Genomic DNA, 23,661 nt, shown 5'->3' on the forward strand with positions numbered 1-23,661 from the left:
CCACACAGAAATTTCTCATATAAACTATAGGAAAAATTAAAAATAGAATTTTTATTTTTGATGCTAAATGTGTTCAAGGTGCATGAAACGTCGAGATTTGATGCAAACTCGAAAAAAAAATTTGACTACGATTCACTTTTTTGGATTTTGGCACATTTTTGCCTTTCTCATATAGAAAGGTTATGCAATCACTCTGAAAAACGTCAACCTAATCCCGGCCAAATTTTTTTTTTGACTCGTTTAGGGTTTCTGGATTTTAACAGGGGCGTAGTTGATGGTTTACGGAGAGGGGTTACACCCCCCCCCCCCCTCTACTGTTCGCGCCCCTCCTTTAAAAATCTCCTTAAATCACCCCTCAGACCACCACCCCATCCAGCCCTCATACCCCTCCCTTTCAACCTCATCATCTTTAAACCACCACTGTATCACAAAGCATACCAATTTAAGCTGGGGAGTCGTTCGTTCATGGGACTTTCGCCCTCTTCACATACCCAGCCCCGCATGACAAAATGAGTTAGCAAGCAGATAACATTGATCTAATGATGATTAGGCTAATGGAGTATGATATTTTTTTGTTTCAAGTGTTTCACCGTCGACACGTAGCTCATCAAGTTCGTGGCTGGCATGCCATTGTGTATAAGTGCAAAGAGTACTAAGAATGTAATGGACATTTCCACAATTATGTTGAACATAAAAAGCCTCCGTGCCATAGTTTAGAGAAATGAGAAAGGCATAATTGCACCGCTAGGTGGATTAAAACAGGTTTTTCCATCCTTTTACAATATAGGGGTAATTCGGACGTCCCTACGGGAAATTCAGGCCTTCATTTTTTTTTTGGTGCCATGGCATTATGTTTACTTATGAAATCTTTATTGGAGAAACTTCTTAACAAGCAAAAAATAAAAAAATGTTTAAAAAACTAATCTGGGTAGTCAGCTGTCGATTGGCGCATCATGCATTTTTTTTCTGTGGCGTGTGCAATCGTGTGCGCAGCCGCAAGCCGCTGAACGGTGGTTGTTGGACTAGGGGTCCGACTAGCCCCATACGCTCATTACACACAAAAGTGATGAGCGTCTTGAAATTATGTGTTTCCATCCAAATAAAAATCATTCTATAAAATAGGCGGTTCAAGCTTTCCAAAACACTTACCTGTTATTTTTTTCACTTTCATTTTCGTGACTGCCGCGATTGCTACCTATGCAGAATATCTCGATATAGAGGTACTGGAAACCGAGTATCAGACTGCAAGTGACAACGATGCCACTGCAAATAACTCCATCGCAACTGGATAACAAAAATAAATGGAACATGCTTCAAAGATTATATTGGAAAACGGTTGTATGGAAGTTAATCCCGAAAGCGAAACCGAACATCTCAAAGAACCTGTAGCAAAACTATTACACATGAAAATAACTACAGCCGAGGAAAATGTAATCGCAAAGGGTCTCGTCTGAACCTTGCAATATAACATATAAATATACTTTTCACAATATGGCAAACAAGAAAATAATGTTTCATAATTGTTTTATTTGTACTTCACAGTACGATCGTAACGAAAAGTGGACTTCTACTTAGGTCAACTTGCGTTTTTTCTACCGTTTTGTTTAGTTAATAAGTGGATTTTAGAATGCCACTGGCGTTGTTCCTAGCTGTGGTACTTGTTGTTGTTGATAATTCAATGCGGAAGGTTTGAATACTATTTTCCGGATCGGAAAGCTGTAATTGATTGGGAAAAGTTTCCTTTTAAAATACTTTCCATATATTCAAAACCACTTTGTTCTTACCAGAATCTGAGCCAAATATTACTTTGAAGTGACAGAGCTCAAGCTTCGAATATAAAAGTTTAACTTGATATTTTGCTAAATTCTCACACCAAATGCTAGAATGCCTGTAAAATGTTTGCCTAACAGTTCGACAAGCGAGTGTTCGGACTGCGAAATGACAAACAGAAGCCAGGGCTGCCAGAGTTACTGCTATGGAAAATATAATGGTAGGCAAATCTTCCACCATATAGCGTAGTAGTATATTATGACGAGGTTTCTTAGAGATAATTCGATTAAGTGTTATGTCTGTTTGTCTGTGGTTTTACCATTATACTGATTTTTGTTTTGAGGATGACAAAAAAACAACGTTGTATCTCTTTTCTGAAAACCCAAATGAATTAGATTCAGCTGCCCAAACTAATGTTTTTGAATAGCGGTCCCACGAATATGTACGACAGTCAGAAAATCTTACTATTTTCTGAGAAATCCATGGTTCCGATTTACCGCCGCGGTCTTAATAGTCCCGGGCCCCTTATAGTTTAACTTGCCATTTTATGTCCAGTTTTCGACCAAAAACTAAAAAGACATTAGTATTCAAAATTTAACGAATATACACTATGTTGTGCTAACATATCTCGCGCGTTTTTCATAAACGTCCAATAAGCATTTTGACAGTTACTCTCAGAATTTCCGACGAATTTTTGAATGCTTATCTTGGTAAAATAAAAAATTTGAAGCCCATTCAAAAAAGTTCGACAATTGGAATGACCTATATCTATACTTTGCAGAGCGGCATGTACTGGTTCCAGCTGGTAGATAAATATGCTGCCAATTGGTCAGTGTTATTGATTGCAACCATTGAATGCATACTGATTGCGTGGATCTACGGGTCGGAGAGGTTCATATCTAACATCGAGGAAATGATTGGACGCCGGTCAAATGGTTTCATTCGCTTTTGGACGCTGATTTGGAAATTCGTCACACCAGCCACGCTATTGGTAAGTTTACATTCTTTGTCCTAAATATGAGAAACAGTAGTGTAGAATGGTGTCAGATAAGTATGGGGGTACAATAGGTATAGGGCATTATCTCTGCTATGTTATTTCAGAGATCACTCGTGTTGCATGAATTAGATACATGGTAGAGAACATCGTTGCCAACTGTTATTTAGGCCGTGGATCAGCTGTATTAGTTAAGGCGTCGTTTATGTTTCCGCGTGTTGCTCTGCGAAAAGACATTTTCTTTCGTGGTCGGTGCAGTACATTTAATCAGTGTAAACAATGTCAAGTGATTTTTTCCTTACGTAAAAATCAATGAATTTTTGTTTTTGAAAAAAAATACGGACATCAACATGGAACATGCGCTTGAGAGCTCGATGGATCAGTCATTTGGGGTACTGTAGGTCACTACTATAATGTAAATTTGAATTACTTTTATCACGTCGAGGAGAGACGGACTTGGTTTATTAGAAAAATATTTACAATAGTTATCTTGAAGCTACGTGTGGCGCGTGCGATTCATATATCTTCGCGGGAAAATTTGTCCCTTCTAGTTCTTAAGTTTCTTCCCTATTCTTCTATTTTACGGTTAATTTTTTGTCGATTTTATATTATTTCATTTGGAAACCATGAAAAAAGTGTGATAACGAAGTGCATCCAGAATCCCACTTTAAAAGCAATGTACAATAAATAATCGCAAAAAATATGAACGAAAAAGAGAAGGAAAGAGAACCCAAAAAAAATTCCGAAGCGCAAACGTGATCATCGCACAGCTAAGCAACCACGTGAGTTAGAATGCACTACCTCAATGCACACTCTGGCGACGACGAGGACACCGAAGAAGTCATTCGCAAGTACAAGGCCAGATACAGCTGCAGAAAAAACTTGTTTTTTCAACATTTACCTCCGCGCACAGTGGCACGACGAGTGACTAAACCCCAAAAATGAATGTCTTGTAATTCTTTTCAAAATATTTATTTTATTTTTCTCCCAGTTTGAACAAAAGTATCTTCAAATTTTACCACAATCGGATGAAAACTGAATTTTTCACATGTCGTTGAAGCAGATGATGTCGAGGATTTCTGTTCAATTCCATTCATTAAATTTGTTAGTACCTTAGAGCTTCAAATGGCGATATCTCAAGAACTACACGGCCGATTGGAATTATTTTGAGTTCTTTGGAAAGATGAATGAATATGCTAAACTATAGATGTGCGCTTTTCGCGCAAAAATGATACACGTCTGTCCTGCACGCAAGAAAAATTAATTGAGAAATTCAATGCCATATCAGTAATTTATCTTTATACGTCTTCCAATTTTTAAGATGGTCTCCCATGGGTCACTTATTATCATTCTGACTCAACATTTAGTGTAGTTTCAAGATATAAAGGCCTAATCTTGCGCATTTTTGCGCCGAAAGTGTTATGTCTATGTTTTTGAAAATACCCGAATGGAGACGCCTTGTAGCTCATAAATCTTCTTACAAATTGGTTGTCTAAAGAACATCATACTACTGAAAAATTAGTGATTTTACCTGTTTTGTCAACCATTTCTGCGATCCGATGTGATTGACTTCGATTATTAACGTGTATATTAACCCTTTAACGTCCAACGCCTTCAAATGGGTTTATATAAAAGTAGTCGAAAAAAGAATTACGGAATTTCAAAACTGATAGCAGAATGGGTTCAGCGACCCAAAATTGGTTAAAAACCCGATTTTTAGCCACATAAACCAATTTTTATAATTTTGTCACAACTTTATATGAACAGGTGCCACTGTGCCGCGATTTCATGATTTTTCACATAATTTGACACTTACTCATTTTCTTACATGAATGATGTCAATGGACTGCATTTATTATTTGTGTTATTAATTTTTAAATAATCTGCAGTATTCATACTCACCAAAAAAACTGCATCGCTGATTTTCTAGGCATGTAAATTGTTTTATTGAACCTCGAACTATCGTACCCCCAGACTTTAAAAACATCGAAAAAAGTATCTTCGCCTTATTGGATTTAGCTTGAAAAATATTTAGCCAGGCATAAAAGCATTATTGCCAAAACGTTTCAAAATGTATAACCTTTCTAAGTGCTTGTTTGTCAAAATCAGTGTAAAAATAGCATCGCGCGAGCTGGCAGAAAAAAACTAACCTACCTCACCCAACTCTACTCGAACTGTAAAGAATAAGGACCAGTTCATATAACACGTGGACACAAGCACCTTTAACAAAATTATGTTTATCATAATTTATGGGAATCGTATTCTCTGCGGAATTTGTTACACAATTGTTGTAAATATTTTTAGTAGATCGCGCAAATGTTCGATTATTCCGTTCAGTATAGTGGAAATTATTGACGTTGAAAAACAACTCGGTTACTTCTACTGCCAAACATTTTGAAACGATAGAAATTTTTTATCGTAATGGTCACTTTCTGATCAAAATTATAATTAGTATTTTTTACTTCCGTTCAATCGTGATGAGCCCATTTGCGCCATGTTTCTATTATCACCCTACCCATTTGAAGCCGTTGGTTAGAGCAGTGTCTGCCATCTTTGTTCAATGCATTGATTCAAATGGTAGAGCACGAGAATTTTACTGTTTTCAGCGCATTTGTGTTATTATGTTGGTTCTCAACAACGAAGCAAAGCTGTTTATGTAAATTTTCACGCATTCCATTGATTGTAGGGCGAGAAATTAACGATTTAGTTAGGCACCTTGCTTAGTAAGGTGAAAATAGGCACTTTACCCTAGTTCACCTTTACTCATGCACATACATTTGGAAACATCTATTTTTATCGCACTTTTTCGAAAAATGTTATAAAAAATAAAGAAAGAAGGGAAGTTATTTTCCAAACTACGAAATGAAAATTTCAATTCTAACTCTTAAGATAGTGGTTTTGTGATCCTAATAAGGAACGTTTGTTATGGATATTACAGCTAGCCGTAATAATGCCAGTAATAATACGGCTTCTTAACCTTCCGGCAGTCGCGCTAGTGCACTGAGTGCACGCTGCTCTGAAATCTAGCAAAATCACCTTAGAGCACCTGCGGTAGCTCGTTCAGTAGGCCATTGACGCGACTTTCGGAGGGTTAACACATGGCGGAGGGAATTTTGAGAGCGCTTTTCGTCAGCTACTGCTGGCGGAGAGCGATCCTTCTAGGAACTAACTAGCGGAAAAATACCTGTGACTTCTACGACGTGCAAATTCAAACTGGAGAATTATTGTTCTAAGCAATTGGTTTTATGTGTCTCAAAGACGGTTCGTTGTCAAATGGGTGATGCTAACAAAATAAAATTTAAAATCTGTTATGTTTGCACATAATGGTTAAGATAATGTGCATATTGAATTAAATTATAAAATTAAATTATGGTTCATTGAGGTAATTATGATAAGCGTGCACGGCATACCCGACAGAAGAAGGTGTGCAAGTAAAACACTCGCTTGACAAAAACAAATTTGTCTGGCAACAAAAACCGGACGTAGGCTAAAACGTCAAAAAGGTACAAAAAAGGAAAAAAACATGGAGAAAAGTCAGTAGAGAGGTGAGCGTTCAATCGAAAAGAAGGCAGGTACGAGCAAACGGAGGCTGATCCTGCGGACGGAAAAAAAGGAGGACCGTCGTGCTATCAGCAGTCACCGGGAACACATGCGATACCGTTAACACCGAAGATACCACTCTCGCATCCGTACCATCATAGGCAGGAGATAAGTAAAACATCCCCATCGTCACGAGGCGTGAGTATAAAATAGTGCCGCAAGGGTCAGCGCCGGCAGTAAATATAAGAGCAAACCACGCTGCCGTGCGGATGCTAGGTTCCAACGAGTTCGCCGGTAAAATCAAGAGAAAGACGGCAACAACTATTCGGGAGCATCCAATAATCATCCCTCGGCGACGTCGGCCCGGTCCCGAGAGGAAAGTCCGTGCAGTCCGGCTCTTCCCAGGTCGGCAATACTCGTAGTGGCAACAATCACCACGACATTTCGGTTCGATCGCAACAGCCAGAGTCCGGTGCGGCTGGCCAAATCCTGAGGAGAACCGGTTTGGTCCACCGAGTACGTGATCAAGTTTCCGAACAAGGCGATCGAAATCTGCAAAGAAGACAATATTACAGACCTCAATTGTTCAGACTGCCCGGGAAAGCAACCACAGCGCGGGTGGAAAACGGTGGGGAAACAACCGCCACTACCAATGCAACGGCAAAGCAGCAGATTCATTTGCGGCAACGGAGCGGTTATTGTGAAATTTCTCGGATCGAATATGTTGTGTCGGCGAACCATCTAGTCGCGGAAGAGCGCTGTGTATTTGTGAGGAATGACTAATTCGCTTAGGATAAATAAACCAGTGACGGTGTTCTGGAATAGGCAGCTCTCAAGCAATTCCCGGGGTCACATGATGACGGCCAACATCATTAAGGTGAGTGCACCTCTTTTTACCTCCTTCTAAGAACCATATGTGTTTTGGGGCAATTTTGGGAAACGATTTGGGTAAAGTCAACTTTAATTTTACATTGGCGCCCAACTAAAAACCCCACATTTAAGATACATTACCGTTAGTATTGAGTTTTGATTATATTCTTGTGATAGTTTTAGTGTAGATTTCACTCGAATTTTTTAAGCTTGCAATTCGATTTGTGAAACCGATCTTAGATAATGGATTACACACACTTAATCGATGAAGAGATTGAGTATGAATTGGCTTTGAGACATGTGGTTAACTTAGGATCAAAGACTCATCGCACGAAAGTGCAACTTTTGCATAAGGCAATCCGAGAGGATGCAGCACGGAATGTGACACGGGATAGCGCAGAGCACGCTATAAGCCCCACAGTAAACATGGAAAGGTGTCAAATCCAGATTTACGAATTACATAAGCAGGTTAGTGTTGCTCTCAGAGACGTCAATATTGAAATGCTCGCACAGCTTCGATCGCGTATCGCACATTATCGATTCCGGTTAGCAATCTTGAAACCTCCGGATGGGTTCGCGGAAGCGCACAGTTCACTTCAGACGTTGGTTAAAGTAATGGAATGTGATGTGAACAGTGTACTAAATAGAGCAGTTACCCGAGTGGTAGACGGAAGTGGTGGAGGAAGAGAACAGTTAGGCGTACCGATGGGCAGAAACAAGGCCACAAGTGCTAGCGATAGCAGGCAACACACCTCGTTACCTCCAACCAGCTCACCACTTTCAGCAGGACACGGCAGCGATTTGGCGTGGCCGGATTTCACCGGAGCACGTTTCGATGCGAGCTCGCACTACACCCCATTCCAATCCGGAAATCTAGCAAACAACAGCAAGAGGAGAGGAGCAACGAGCGAAGTTCAAGAGCAGTCGCATCTGAACAACATCGACACAGCGGAAGTCATTTGGCCACCACCACCAATAACACAGCAGGAGGCTGAACAGACGCGCAACCCAAACAGACACAATCGATGTCGCAACGCATGGGAAGAATTCGACGGACTTCGAGATGATTTATTACGTCATCTACTGCGGCGGGAATCGAGACCAACACAAGATCGTAGTGAAGACAGGCGAATGCTGAAGGCAGTGCATAACTGGCCGTTCAAGTTCAGGGGGGAGAAAGACACCACATCGCTGAATGTTTTTCTGGATAGGGTGGAAACATTCGCCAGATCGGAAGGAATGAACGATGACACGCTGCTGGCATCAATCAAGCATTTGTTGCAGGAGGACGCGCTTGATTGGTATGCTCGAGCTATGACGCAGCACAGATTGAACTCGTGGGAGGCATTCAAGCAGGAGATTCGCAAGGAGTTTTTACCCAGCGGGTACGCGCAGATATTGCGGCTGGAGGCATGCTTTCGGTTCCAAGGGCTCAATGAGTCATTCGCCAAATATTATCGGGACATCTCAGCTTTATTTCGTTTTGTAGAACCACCAATGCAGGAAGAGGAAAAGTTTTTCATTGTCAAGAAAAACATGAACGCGGATTACGCGGCGATCGTCACGGCAGCAAGACCAAGGACACTGCAGGAGATGGTCGAGGTTTGCATCAGCTATGACGAAACTAGATTGCTTTTAAGCAGGCAACGGCGTCTTCCCATACCGCACGGTGCATTGTTAGAACCAAACTTTGCAACGCCAACGGTCACACCGAAGCCGACACACACCTCACAATATCAACCACGATTCAGTCGAGTTCATGCGGTAGAAATGGAGAACCTGTCAGGAGAGAATGGTACAATGGAGTGTCCATACCCGAGCTACGAGGCCACTCAGTCGCAGGATGCTGAAGATCCGTGGCAACTGAAAATAGATCAGCTAATGGAGCAGGTCAGTGAAATGAAATTGCAATTATCAGCAAGAGGACAAAGACCAACCTTTCCACCGTCGCAAAAAACAAACCCATCGGAGCAGCATCGGCGGTACATGCAACCACAACAAGGTCAAACACGACACGGACAGCTTCAGTCGCATGCACTGCAACAGCAGCAGCCACATCATGTGCCTTTCACACTGCCAGCGGCACACGAACCGAAACGCGAGGAGCGCTCACTGCAAGCACAGGGCGAAAGCACCGCTGATCACCGGCGTTTAGTGTTAACTTGCTGGAACTGTGACGAGGAAGGACATCGGTTCATGGACTGTCCAAAACCACAGGCGATATTATTCTGTTACAGATGTGGGCGGAAAGGATATTCACTGCGCAGCTGTTTCTCTTGCAGAACGGATGCGGGAAACGGAACAGCGGAGAACAGACAATAGAGGGAAATGATTTTCCGCAGCAATTCGAGAATCCCTCAACCATTCCAGAATTTCAAAACATCAACTCCATTATCATCAATTATGGACATGACAACCGGCCACACGCAGTAATCAGTGTGATGGGAAGGAAAATAACGGCACTGCTCGACAGCGGCGCGGATTGCTCGATTCTAGGAGGAAAATATGCAAAGTTGGTCGAAGACCTATCGTTGCGGATAGGCTCTGTCGAAGGTGGTATCAAAACAGCTGATGGCACGCGGCACAGGATCAGCAGTTTCACCCGACTGCCCGTAGTATACAACAATCGAAATGACACAATTCCGGCGCTTCTAGTACCCACCATTCCAGACTGTGTGATCCTAGGAATGAACTTCTGGGAAAAATTCGGTGTAAGGGCGATTTGTTGTACAATGGAAACCGAAGTACAGGACACTGAGCTGAAAGAAGACGAGTCCATGAAAAAGCTGAACATCGAGCAACAACAACAACTTCAACGTACGATTGATATGTTTCCAAAGGCGAAAGACGGAAAAATAGGCAGGACTACCATGTATGAGCACCGCATTGATGTTGGACAAGCAGCACCACGCAAGCAACGCTACTATCCAATGTCCCCGTACGTACTGGAGGAGGTAAACCGAGAAATCGACAGAATGATCTCGTTGGACGTAATCGAAGATGCACTGTATTCACCGTGGAATAACCCTCTAGTGGCGGTGAAAAAGAAAACGGGACAACATCGCGTCTGCTTGGATGCGAGACACTTGAACTCCGTGATGGTGAATGAAGGCTATCCGATACCTCAGATTTCCTCGATTCTAAATAATCTCGGCGGCTGCAATTACATCTCGTCGATAGATTTGAAGGATGCGTTTTGGCAATTACCGCTACATCCGGATTCGAGACCGCTGACGGCGTTTACAGTTCCTTCGAGAGGACACTTCCAATTTAAGGTTGTCCCATTTGGACTGTGTACGGCCAGTCAAGCCCTAGCACGGTTGATGACGCGACTGTTTGCAGATATGGAACCTGAAGTATTCCACTACCTGGATGACATCATCATTTGTTCCAGGACTTTCGAGGAACACATAAAGACGCTCGAGGAGGTAGCCAAACGGTTACGGCATGCAAACTTGACGATATCAACGGAAAAATCGAAGTTTTGCCGGCGTGAAATCAAATACCTCGGCTACATCCTAAATGAAGACGGTTGGAAAGTGGATGAGGACAAAATCGAAAGCATCGTTAAGTTCCCTTCTCCATCGACTAGAAAGGAAGTGCAAAGATTCCTTGGTCTTTGCAATTGGTACCGGCGATTCATCGTGGACTTCTCAAGAATCGCAGCTCCAATCACGGAACTAACGAAAACGAAAAGCAAATTCTGTTGGAATTCACAGGCTGAACAAGCTTTCCTGAAACTCAAAGCAGCGTTGGTGTCGGCACCGGTATTGGCAATGCCAGATTACACGAAACCGTTTTCGATTGCTTGCGACGCCAGCGATGTGGCAATAGGCGCAGTACTGACGCAGGAGATAGATGGGGAAGAGCATCCAATTTGCTATTTCTCTCAAAAGCTGTCTTCATCCGAAAGGAAATACTCCGTGACAGAGCGGGAATGTTTGGCCGTAATCCGCGCGATCGAAAAGTTCCGTGGATACGTTGAAGGCATACGGTTTACAGTGTACTGTGATCACGCAGCGTTGAGTTACTTAAGGTCGATGAAAAACCCGACGGCGCTAATGAGTAGATGGCTATTAAGATTGAACGCGTATGACTTTGAGATCAAATACCGGAAGGGAAGCATTAACGTTGTACCGGATGCGTTGTCGAGGATCGTTGCAAGCATGGTATTCGCGACGGAAGAAATCAAAGATGGCTGGTATAAGAGCCTACAAGAACGTGTTGCAAAGAACGGTGATAACTTCCCGGACTTTCGATTGACAGGAAACGAGCTGTACAAGAACTGTCTTTGCAAGGATGAAATGGGAAACACGACACACAGATGGAAGAAGGTTGTTCCAAGCGAGGAACGGATCGAGGTCATAAAGCGGTTCCATGATTCCCCGACAGCCGCACACCTTGGTTTCCACAAAACTTGGCAGAAGATACAATCTCATTTCTATTGGCCAAAAATGCAGCTGGAAATCAGCAAGTACATTCGAGATTGCGACGCGTGCAAGGCCAGTAAAGCACCGAACACACAGAGGATGCCAACAATGGGAAAGCTGAAGCCGGCTAGAATGCCATGGGAACTGGTTTCGATGGACTTCGTAGGTCCGTTGCCCAGATCGAAGCGAGGCAACACAGTGATGTTGGTTATCGTGGACTGGATTACGAAATATGTCATCGTGCACCCAATGCGCAGCGCAGATTCGGTGAAAATGACGGAATTCCTGGAGAAGGAAGTATTTTTGAAATTCTCACGCCCGCGGATAGTACTCTCCGACAACGGGAAGCAATTCGAGTCAATGGCATTTAAATCGTTGCTGTCACGACACAACATCGCCCACATGAAAACGGCGTTCTACTGTCCAATGGTCAACAACACGGAAAGGGTCAACAGAGTCCTAGTAACATGTATTCGTTCCCTGTTAAATGGAGATCACCGAGAATGGGACGAGCAGCTCCCAGCAATCACTGCGGCCATCAACAGTGCTAAACATGAGGCGACCGGCGTAAGTCCGCACGCTGCAAATTTCGGCAGAGACCTGATTCTCCACACGGATCTGTACAAACAACAAGAACTAAACAGTCACGATGACCCGAAGGTGGCACAGGACATGCGGTTATCAAAGATCAGGCGAATTCAGCAGTTCGTTGTACAACGCATACAAAACAACCACGAAAAGGCGAAGCAGCGTTACAACTTCCGTAAGCGAACAGTATCATTCAAGGTGGGGGACCTGGTGTGGCGAAGAACATTCGGCCTGTCCTCAAAGGCGGACCACGTCAACCAAAAACTGGATCCGAAGTTCACACCGGCCATCATAAAGGAAACCCTCGGAGCCAACCTATATTTGCTGGAGGATGTGCCAACAGGAAGAAAGGGCAGATACCATGCGAAGGATATCAAGGCAGATTAGAGAAAAGTTACTCAGCTATGTCGGCGGGTTTCAGCCTGCTAACCATGAGCAATGTGCTCCAAAAATACCGTTAGCCGATCGGGACAAATCGTGCCCTGTCATGGTGTGGTGAGCAATAACTTCTTTCAAACTACCTCCCCACCATGGCACACCAGCCAGCGTCAAATGGATTCGAGGAGCTGTCTAGGAAGGCCCGTGACAACTCTCAGTCGCAGTAAGGAGCGGTCGTGACGTGAAGGACGGTACAGAACTCCCACCAACGAGAAGCAGAAGCCTTCAGCAGGCACGCCGTTAGCGAATCGGGAGAAAACACACGTCGAGAAGCAGAAGCCTTCAGCAGGCACGCCGTTAGCGAATCGGGAGAAAACGCACGTCGAGAAGCAGAAGCCTTCAGCAGGCACGCCGTTAGCGATTCGGGAGAAAACACACGTCGAGAATCAGAAGCCTTCAGCAGGCACGCCGTTAGCGATTCGAGAGAAAACGCATTTCGAAAAAGCAGAAGCCCACAGCAGGCGCGCCATTTCGGAACGAGAGAAATCGACCAGCGAGCACGCGAGCGCAACAGGAAGGAAAGCAGGCAACCGCAAACTAGAGACGGAACTTTCGGAGCGAGTCTCGGGAAAACCTTGAGCCGTTGCACAGGGGTGCAGGTCGACGAAGGCGGACCCCTCTGGACTCCGCAGACATAGCAAAAGTCAATCTCATAGGTAAGCTGCTTCATGGTGACACATCAAACCAAGTTATAGACCTCAGTCACTGGCGCAAGCGCGCGAGCATTTTTCGGAGTGAGCAAAACCATGCAGCGGATGGAGCAGGGGAAACCAGGACAACAATTGAGCACAGTAGACCGTGGCGAAGCGGAATCACCAACGGACACACACCGCTCATAGCGGGGATTTCGAGCATGACGAAGCCAAGCACCATACCCTCCTCACAACCTGTCAACTCCTGCTGCCTACAAAACGTTCGAGCGTTTGCCGTTCTCGATACGGGAGAAATCGAAGTACGAGTGTTTGCGACACGCAAGCCTCCGCGGGTCAGCCGTTTGTCAGAGCGAGAGAAACTGATACAGTTCACGAATCAAAACGCTGACGGAACGAATAAATTCGGATAAGTTAACCAGCTATGAGCAACACCAGCTACGACAAAATAAAAAAGCCACTCAATACAATACGCTTCGCGGAATCAAAATAACCATTTCCTGGATTGGTGTCAAACTGTGGTCAGATCCAGTACTAACAAGATCCACAAGATCGGAGGGAACTCAATTGTGGCAGGGGCCGTCATGAAAATCAAAAGAAACGCGATTCTGGGCGCGGTAAAACCCTTGCTACGGACTCATGGCGGTTTAGGAATTAAATACCCCTTTTCCTGCGCAATTATAATCCCCACACTATGAAAACTATCACTGTTAATTGTAACTTCTCGTAATTTAATTATAATCCTACTAGTTTAGTGTTAAAATTAGTAATGATTATTTGCCTGTTGAGCCGAAGTGGGGGAGGTACAGAGAAGCATGAATAAAAACTCAGTCGGAGACAATTTTACCAAAGATTTGTTGGTGTTGGTGATCGCAAATTTTGCCAGAACTCGCTGGTGTGTGATTGGATTAGTTTAGATGAGATGAAGATTTAGCAAGCGTAGAGGGTTGCAGTTTAGGATTTGCGTTATGTTTGTACTTGTTGAACCTGTTGTTCGTGCAAGTCTCCTGAGCGATCCACCGTCTCTGACCGACTTTTTGTAAGGAAAAGTTTTAGAATTTTTCATGCATCACTAGCTACGATGCATGAAAAATTCATCCGCTTTGGTAATGTTATGTTATGTTTGCACATAATGGTTAAGATAATGTGCATATTGAATTAAATTATAAAATTAAATTATGGTTCATTGAGGTAATTATGATAAGCGTGCACGGCATACCCGACAGAAGAAGGTGTGCAAGTAAAACACTCGCTTGACAAAAACAAATTTGTCTGGCAACAAAAACCGGACGTAGGCTAAAACGTCAAAAAGGTACAAAAAAGGAAAAAAACGTGGAGAAAAGTCAGTAGAGAGGTGAGCGTTCAATCGAAAAGAAGGCAGGTACGAGCAAACGGAGGCTGATCCTGCGGACGGAAAAAAAGGAGGACCGTCGTGCTATCAGCAGTCACCGGGAACACATGCGATACCGTTAACACCGAAGATACCACTCTCGCATCCGTACCATCATAGGCAGGAGATAAGTAAAACATCCCCATCGTCACGAGGCGTGAGTATAAAATAGTGCCGCAAGGGTCAGCGCCGGCAGTAAATATAAGAGCAAACCACGCTGCCGTGCGGATGCTAGGTTCCAACGAGTTCGCCGGTAAAATCAAGAGAAAGACGGCAACAACTATTCGGGAGCATCCAATAATCATCCCTCGGCGACGTCGGCCCGGTCCCGAGAGGAAAGTCCGTGCAGTCCGGCTCTTCCCAGGTCGGCAATACTCGTAGTGGCAACAATCACCACGACATTTCGGTTCGATCGCAACAGCCAGAGTCCGGTGCGGCTGGCCAAATCCTGAGGAGAACCGGTTTGGTCCACCGAGTACGTGATCAAGTTTCCGAACAAGGCGATCGAAATCTGCAAAGAAGACAATATTACAGACCTCAATTGTTCAGACTGCCCGGGAAAGCAACCACAGCGCGGGTGGAAAACGGTGGGGAAACAACCGCCACTACCAATGCAACGGCAAAGCAGCAGATTCATTTGCGGCAACGGAGCGGTTATTGTGAAATTTCTCGGATCGAATATGTTGTGTCGGCGAACCATCTAGTCGCGGAAGAGCGCTGTGTATTTGTGAGGAATGACTAATTCGCTTAGGATAAATAAACCAGTGACGGTGTTCTGGAATAGGCAGCTCTCAAGCAATTCCCGGGGTCACATGATGACGGCCAACATCATTAAGGTGAGTGCACCTCTTTTTACCTCCTTCTAAGAACCATATGTGTTTTGGGGCAATTTTGGGAAACGATTTGGGTAAAGTCAACTTTAATTTTACAAATCTATGAAAGAGTGGTATTACAGTGGTTGGTAGAAAAGGTTGGATCCGACGAGCAAACTCTTCCCGATTCAATATACGAATCTGTCGATACAGACGGAGTGGAATTTAATGATGGAAATTATATTTGGGCTTACTTATTTATGATTTCTTTCGTGTTTTTTAAAAACATAAACTAATCTGATCTTATCTTTCCAGTTTATTCTTTGTTTCAATTGGATCCAGTATAAGCCGGTATCGTATGGAAAGTACTCCTATCCGGAATGGGCCGACATTGTTGGTTGGGCAATAGGGCTCTTACCTATGGCAGTAGTGGTGATAACGGGCTTATATAAAATTATATCCGATACCAGTGGCCAACCGATAACGCAGGTAAGCTAGGTTTAGGCACAGAAATTGGTTGTTTTACAACGTTTATTTGATCATATGTGGAATTGGCGTTGGCCAAATATAAGCGTTGCACAGTGTTTTAAAACGTCGTTTTCGTGCTCAAAATTAATAGCGTCTAAACCGTTGACCTTAGAGGTATAGTTTGTTCGGAGAAGTTGTTGTTCTTATGATTGCACATCCACAGGAGGTTACCGTTCTGTGATTAATTTACCTATAAGTGATATACGAAATTTATTTTCCGAACTAATTGAGATAGAGACTTTGTGTCTTCGACAAAGTTGTAGAAAATGTTACTACAAAAGAAATTTCTGAAGACACTATATACCTAGCTTCAATAGTTTACGAGTTATGGAACATATTATATGGAAGACCCCTTAAAATTAGTTTTTTCATGATAACTTTTTTAGACATTCTCGTATCTTCTTCGAATATTCCACAAAGTTGTTTGCGGTATCGAAACACATATTTTTACTTCCTATCTGTTGAATTTAAAAAGATATTCCAAACTTTACGATATTTTTGGGGTAACTTCCACCTTAAACCATTCGTTAAGGAGCAAAAAGGAGCAAACAACATCATAACATACTGAAAGTACTAGCTTTTTACTTTCACAAAAAAGCCCGATTGTTAGTCGACGCGATTCTCCCCGAGTGTTATGTTCAATACAATATCCCATCGCAGTGGTTTAAAATGAAATATTCAAGCGCACTGCAATAAGCAGCTTCATCTTTTCATGGTAAATTGCATGAAACATATTCATCGATGTCCAAAAAAAGGAAAAGAGAACTTTGACCACAATCATGATCAAAGTATGAAACGTAGCATATCGTGCGTTCGAGAAGTGTGTCACGTGAAATTTAAGCAATCAGTGGATACTGGTAAGCTTGGAAAAATTATGAAAATCCTACCAGAAGGTTTATTAATGTCTTTCGTGACAATTATAATGGAGCTTGATTAACGTCACCTGTTCACAATGTGGATTCTGTCGTGACTGAGGCTCGGGGATGGCCAACAAAAGTATAAAACGATTTTTAGAAGACGCCAAAGCTCTTTTAGCGGAAGAAGAAACTTTGAAGATGACGTAGAAAACGATTATTAAAAATAAATTTATTTATCTAATTTATAATGCAAATATCGACATTATTAAACACATCCAAAACTGCAATTTGATTTTTGAAAGGCAAACCATATGCATTGCATGTTATAGACGACCGTGTTCTATGCAATTTAACATAAAACATGAAGCTGTTTGTCGCAGTGCGCTTGAATATTTCATTTTATACCACTGCGATGGCATATTGTATTGAACATAACACTCGGGGAGAATCGCGTCGACTAACAATCGGGCCATTATATGAAAGTAAAAAGCTAGTACTTTCAGTATGTTATGATGTTGTTTGCTCCTTTTTGCTCCTTGACGAATTATTTAAGGTGGAAGTTACCCCCAAAATATCGTAAAATTTGGAATATCTTTTTAAATTCAACAGATAGGAAGTAACTATGTTCAGCAAAAATATGTGTTTAATTTTAACCCACTCTTACTCTCAGCCTCTCAATATACCTAGCTTCAATAGTTTACGAGTTACGGAACATATTATATGGAAGACCCCTTAAAATTAGTTTTTTCATGATAACTTTTTTAGACATTCTTGTATCTGCTTGGAATCTTCCACAAAGTTTTTTGCGGTAACCGGAAGTCGCCATCTTGGATTTCAAAATGGCGGTAATGATCAATATTCGGTGTCTGCTAACCACCTCCTTTCAAATGACACCCATATTGATGGTGGTTCTCACTATTTTATGGTAACCGGAAGTCGCCATCTTGGATTTTAAAATGGCGGTGATGGTGAATTTTTGGTGTTTGCTGACCATCCCCTATAAAATGACACCCATATTGATAGTGGTTCTCACTATATTATGGTAATCGGGAGTCGCCATCTTGGATTTCAAAATGGCGGTAATGATCAATTTTCGGTGTCTGCTGATCATCCTCTTTCAAATGACATCCATATTGATGGTGGTTCTCACTATTTTGTGGTAACCGGAAATCGCTATCTTGGATTTCAAAATGACGTAATCAATTTCCGATATTTACTGACACCCGCTTTCAAATTATACCCATATTGATGATGGTTCTCTCTACTTTGTGGTTACCGGAAGTCGCCATCTTGGATTTCAAAATGGCGTAACAATCGATTTCCGATGTCTACTGACCCTTTTTAAATGACACCCATATTGATGGTGGTTCTCACTATTTTGTGGTAACTGAAAGTCGCCATCATGGATTTCAAAATTACGTAATAATCAATTTCCGATATCTACTGACACCCCTTTTCAAATGACACCCATATTGATGGTGGTTCTCACTATATTGTGGTAACCGGAAGTCGCCATCTTGGATTTCAAAATGGCGGTGAAGGTCAATTTTCGGTGTCTGCTCACCATCCCCTTTCAAATGACACCCATATTGATGGTGGTTCTCACTATTTTGTGGTAACCGGAAGTCGCCATCTTGGATTTCAAAATGGCGGTTGTGGTCAATTTTCGGTGTCTGCTCACCATCCCCTTTCAAATGACACCCATATTGATGGTGGTTCTCACTATTTTGTGGTAACCGGAAGTCGCCATCTTGGATTTCAAAATGGCTGTGGTGGTCAATTTTCGGTGTCTGCTCACCATCCCCTTTCAAATGACACCCATATTGATGGTGGTTCTCATTATTTTGTTGTAACCGGAAGTCACCATCTTAGAATTCAAAATGGCGGTAATGGTCAATTTTCGGTGTCTGCTCACTATCTCCTTTCAAATGACACCCATATTGATAGTGGTTCTCACTATTTTGTGGTAACCGGAAGTCGCCATCTTGGATTTCAAAATGGCGGTGGTGGTCAATTTTCGGTGTCTGCTCACCATTCCTTTTCAAATGACACCCATATTGATGGTGGTTCTCATTATTTTGTGGTAACCGGAAGTCGCCATCATGGATTTAAAAATGGCGGTGATGGTCAATTTTCGGTGTTTGCTCACTATCTCCTTTCAAATGACACCCATATTGATAGTGGTTCTCACTATTTTGTGGTAACCGGAAGTCGCCATCGTGGATTTCAGAATGGCGGTAATGGACAATTTTTGGTGTCTGCTCACCATCCCCTTTCAAATTGCACCCATATTGATGGTGTTTCTCATTATTTTGTGGTAACCGGAAGTCGCCATCTTGGATTTCAAAATGGCGGTAATGGTCAATTTACGGTGTCTGCTCACTCTCCTTTCAAATAACACCCATATTGATAGTGGTTCTCACTATTTTGTGGTAACCGGAAGTCGCCATCTTGGATTTCAAAATGGCGATGGTGGTCAATTTTCGGTGTCTGCTCACCATCCCCTTTCAAATGACACCTATATTGATGGTGGTTCTCACTATTTTGTGGTAACCGGAAGTCGCCATCTTGGATTTCAAAATGGCGGTGGTGGTCAATTTTCGGTGTTTGCTCACCATCCCCTTTCAAATGACACCCATATTGATGGTGGTTCTCACTATTTTGTGGTAACCGGGAGTCGCCATCTTGGATTTCAAAATGGCGGTGGTGGTCAATTTTCGGTGTCTGCTCACCATCCCCTTTCAAATGACACCCATATTGATGGTGGTTCTCACTATTTTGTGGTAACCGGAAGTCGCCATCTTGGATTTCAAAATGGCGGTGGTGGTCAATTTTCGGTGTCTGCTCACCATCCCCTTTCAAATGACACCCATATTGATGGTGGTTCTCACTATTTTGTGGTAACCGGAAGTCGCCATCTTGGAATTCAAAATGCCGTAATTATCGATTTCCCATATCTATTAACCACCTCCTTTCAAATGATACCCATATTGATGATGGTTTTCCCTGATTGGTGATAAATCATTTATGAAAACATTCTTAGAATAAAAATGGAATATATATCCTCTCAGGGCAAAAGTGGTATATCTTTTTAACCCACTTTTGCGCAAAGGTTTTTTTTATCCCATTTCTGCTCTGACTGGTACTTAAACCGGTTTTGCTCTAAATAAAACGTATACCGCTTTTGCTCGCAGCGAATTTTTAACCCACTCTTGCTCTCAGCCTCTCATATAGTGTCCTCAGCAATTTCTTTTGTAGTAATCTCAATTAGTTCGGAAAATAAATTTCGTATATCACTTATAGGTGAATTAATCACAGAACGGTAACCTTCAGTGGATGCGCAATCATAAGAACAACAACTTCTCCGAACAAACTATACCTCTAAGGTCAACGGTTTAGACGCTATTAATTTTGAGCACGAAAACGACGTTTTAAAACACTGGGACCATTCATAAATTACGTAACGCGTTTAGGGGGATGGGGGTTACGAGAAGTTGTGACATGTTGTTACATATGGGGGAGGGGAGTAGGCTAGATCGTTACGTAACATGTTTCTACTGAACAAAAAAAAAATTTTTTGAGGAATTTGTTACGTAATAGGGGAGGGGGGGATAGAGAAATTTGTGACAATTTGTTACATGGGGGGAGGGGGGAGTCAATTTTGGACAATTTTCGCGTTACGTAATTTATGAATGGTCCCACTGTGCGTTGTAATGAATCGAGTCCAGCAGAAAATAGGTCATTGAATAAACCTATTAACATTGATAGAAATTAAAAAAAAACTGGTTAGCTCTGTCAAACTTGATGGACGTACAGAGTATCAAAAATATAGGTGAACTAGGGGCAAGACGGACATGTTAAGAATATAAACAAATAATATATGGAAAAAGCATGTTTTGGCCAACACGTAATATTCTATTTTGTAGTTCTATATGTTGGTTTTCGAGCGTCGAGTGAATTTATGTTTCAAAAATCAATAAGTATCTTTTTTAAAGAAATAGAAAGCGAAGAAATATCTGCACTTTTTTCAGACTGCGGGTGAAACGGACATATGATGGGGGTAAGACGGACACGTTGGAGATATGTTGACCACAATACAAAGTAGCACCATTTACTGTTTCTAATGGATGTTTTTGAACAAATTGTGGTTCTTCTTAGTGTATATGCACAATTTGAGACGAAAATTTATGTTTCGGGGTCCATTGAAGCAAATGCTGTATTGTCTAATATCGATTTTGCCGTTGTCATAGAGAGCTATGCAATCACTCCCAATGATCACGTATTATGTAAAAATGGTAAGTTATATATTAAAGTGTCATTGGTAATATCTGTTCCTCAATTGCACACAGCCAAAGTGCGGGACCTGCACGAAGTCGTCTACCTTTTCCAGGTTGTAGGATTTCCGTATTTAGCCTCTGTTACATTCATGTACAACATCCTGCAGTCTACTGAATGTCAGATCAGTCTAGACTTCAACTGACTGGAGGTTGTTTCACATTTAAAGGTTAGATTTTCGTTTCTATATGCGAGACATTTTCCTATAAGGATGAATCAACCGAAATAATGAAGACTGTCCGTCTTGTCCTTCAAACACACATATTTTTTAACTAATTGCACTTATTCACTCATAAATCAACTTAGCTATTTTATCCTACGGAGTTGTCACTTAAGAGTTGAAATAAAAGAAAAAATCCGCGAAAGAATTATTTTTTTTTGTGCAATAAACCTTAAAATCAGAGACTTGAGAATTACATCCGTACGAAGATGCACTACTGATTGTTAATGTTTACTTAAATTGTACACGTTTAGTAGTAGTCAAGGCATATTGAGTATTTTATAATACCAAGTTATCCATAATTATAGGGCCTACACATACAAATCATTTGAATTTTAAAAGTTATATGCCTAAAATAGCCATGTGTCCATCTTACTCCACCTGTCCGTCTTACCCACAGTTCCCCTATTAAACGCATAAAAATGTTATGTTTATTTATGAACTAAACTAACATTTTAAGGGGTAATATATGTTGAGGTGCCGAAAAATAGAGAAAAATTTATATTTTTATTGAATATTTTGCATACGTCTAGCGTAGTACAATGTTTAAATCATAAAATCAGTTTGAGAACATAATAATAATCAAAGTTATAACTATTTCCGCAAAATGCGTTTATTTTTAATGAGGCTTGCCGTGACTATTATCCCAGTCTAACAGCTCAACTGAAAGCTTAAAACTAAATAAATTTCATTATAGGGGGAGACCGGGGCTAGATGGTGGTGTTTTCAGTTCTCATTTTTTATACTACATACTTTGATATAGGTGGATAGTTTAAAATAGAACACGTTGCATAAAAGACAAAGTGTTGGTAACATCTCTGAATTTTTTAGTATTGTTTTGCTTTGTCTTTGTTTTTTATAGACAAAAATATATGGGGCGGAAAACCCGCCAACTTACCCCGGCCTCGGAGTAAGTTGGCGATATGTGTGGAGTGTATGGGTCCTTATGAAATTTCAACATTCTTCAGGTGATTGGCCAAAATAAATGTCAGTAATTGTCTAGTTTAGAGACATTAGTGATATAGGTCCAATTTTAATGCGGATTTTTGCCAAAACGGTGTATTTTAACCTAAATAAACCGAATTTGATAGTCAGTGTTCGGTTGACCAATGTGGCTACGCTGGTGGACTGTGCACTTTTAACTATAGCTATAATCCCTTCGTTTGAGTAAACTGGGGAAACGAGAGGATCGCAGGTTTGTTTATAACTCCGGCCACGGGTTGATCAAAGCCTTGTCCAACGGAACCTTAGCGGCATTGCACCGCTTCGGATCCTTGACCTCGGATATGCGGCCCAGCCGCATCACACTAGTTCCGCAGCATAAGCTCACTTGTTAAAGCACTGTCATTGGTATGAATGTTATTAAGCACAGCTTATTTTTTCAGTTTACCGAACTTTGGTTAACAATTTTACATTTCCGCTCTCGGATTCGGTCTATTTACGTGAAAATACACCCTTTTAGCAAAAAAACGCGTTAAAATTGGACCTCTATCACTAAACTCTCTAAACTAGACAATTACTTAAATGTCCCATGCATTGACGAGATACACAAGAAAAAGATTCTTTTACTTTGTAAGATTACCAGAAATAAAAATATTTGATGACTATTTTTACACTGTAAATAGTACCGCCAACATGCACCGCGTGCGTTAGCACCAACTTACCCCATCTGCATATTTTATAAAAAAAAAATATTTAAAAACAGCTTTTGGTTGTGAATAGGTGTAATATCTACACGGATACTGAAAGCTTATTGCACGTACTATCGGAAGATTGAAATTCATCTTAAATAACACAAAATATTTTAAATTAAGAAAATTTACTTGGTATATTCGAAAACACAATATTGCCCACAATTTCTACAAAACAAAATGTTATGAAACATAAACAAACTGGAAAATGTGTTTCACATTAGTTGATGTACACAACGACAGACAGCGCCATACGGATCATGAAAACAAAGAAAAGGGGACTCCGCCAACTTACCCCAACCAAAGAGAATAGTGAAAGAGACGAAGAGTGAAAATCAGTCAAAACGGCAACACTCCCTTTATGATGATTTCAACACTAGAATTTTGGCAACCGCTTCCACAGGCAGCACTTTACATGACTCCTATTATATTTTGAAAACAAACCGTATGTCGATCGTTGGATTTGTTTATCAAACGATGCGCATTTCGAAACAAAGAGATGAAATAATTCTAAAGCTTGTTTTTACTCATACATATACTCTAGAATG

General features: G+C 41.6%; 1 protein-coding gene across 1 annotated transcript in view; it reads left to right on the plus strand.

The window, feature by feature from the left end:
• Positions 1-23,661, plus strand: part of LOC131688576 (sodium- and chloride-dependent glycine transporter 2-like) — a 34,887-nt gene that overhangs the window by 5,092 nt on the left and 6,134 nt on the right. The window contains exons 5-6 of the mRNA XM_058972926.1: positions 2,552-2,761; positions 15,798-15,971. Coding sequence (XP_058828909.1) covers positions 2,552-2,761; positions 15,798-15,971 — 384 coding nt within the window. The remainder of the gene's footprint in view (positions 1-2,551; positions 2,762-15,797; positions 15,972-23,661) is intronic.

This window comes from Topomyia yanbarensis, chromosome 3 (assembly GCF_030247195.1).
Source record: "Topomyia yanbarensis strain Yona2022 chromosome 3, ASM3024719v1, whole genome shotgun sequence".
Classification (NCBI taxonomy): Eukaryota; Metazoa; Arthropoda; class Insecta; order Diptera; family Culicidae; genus Topomyia; species Topomyia yanbarensis.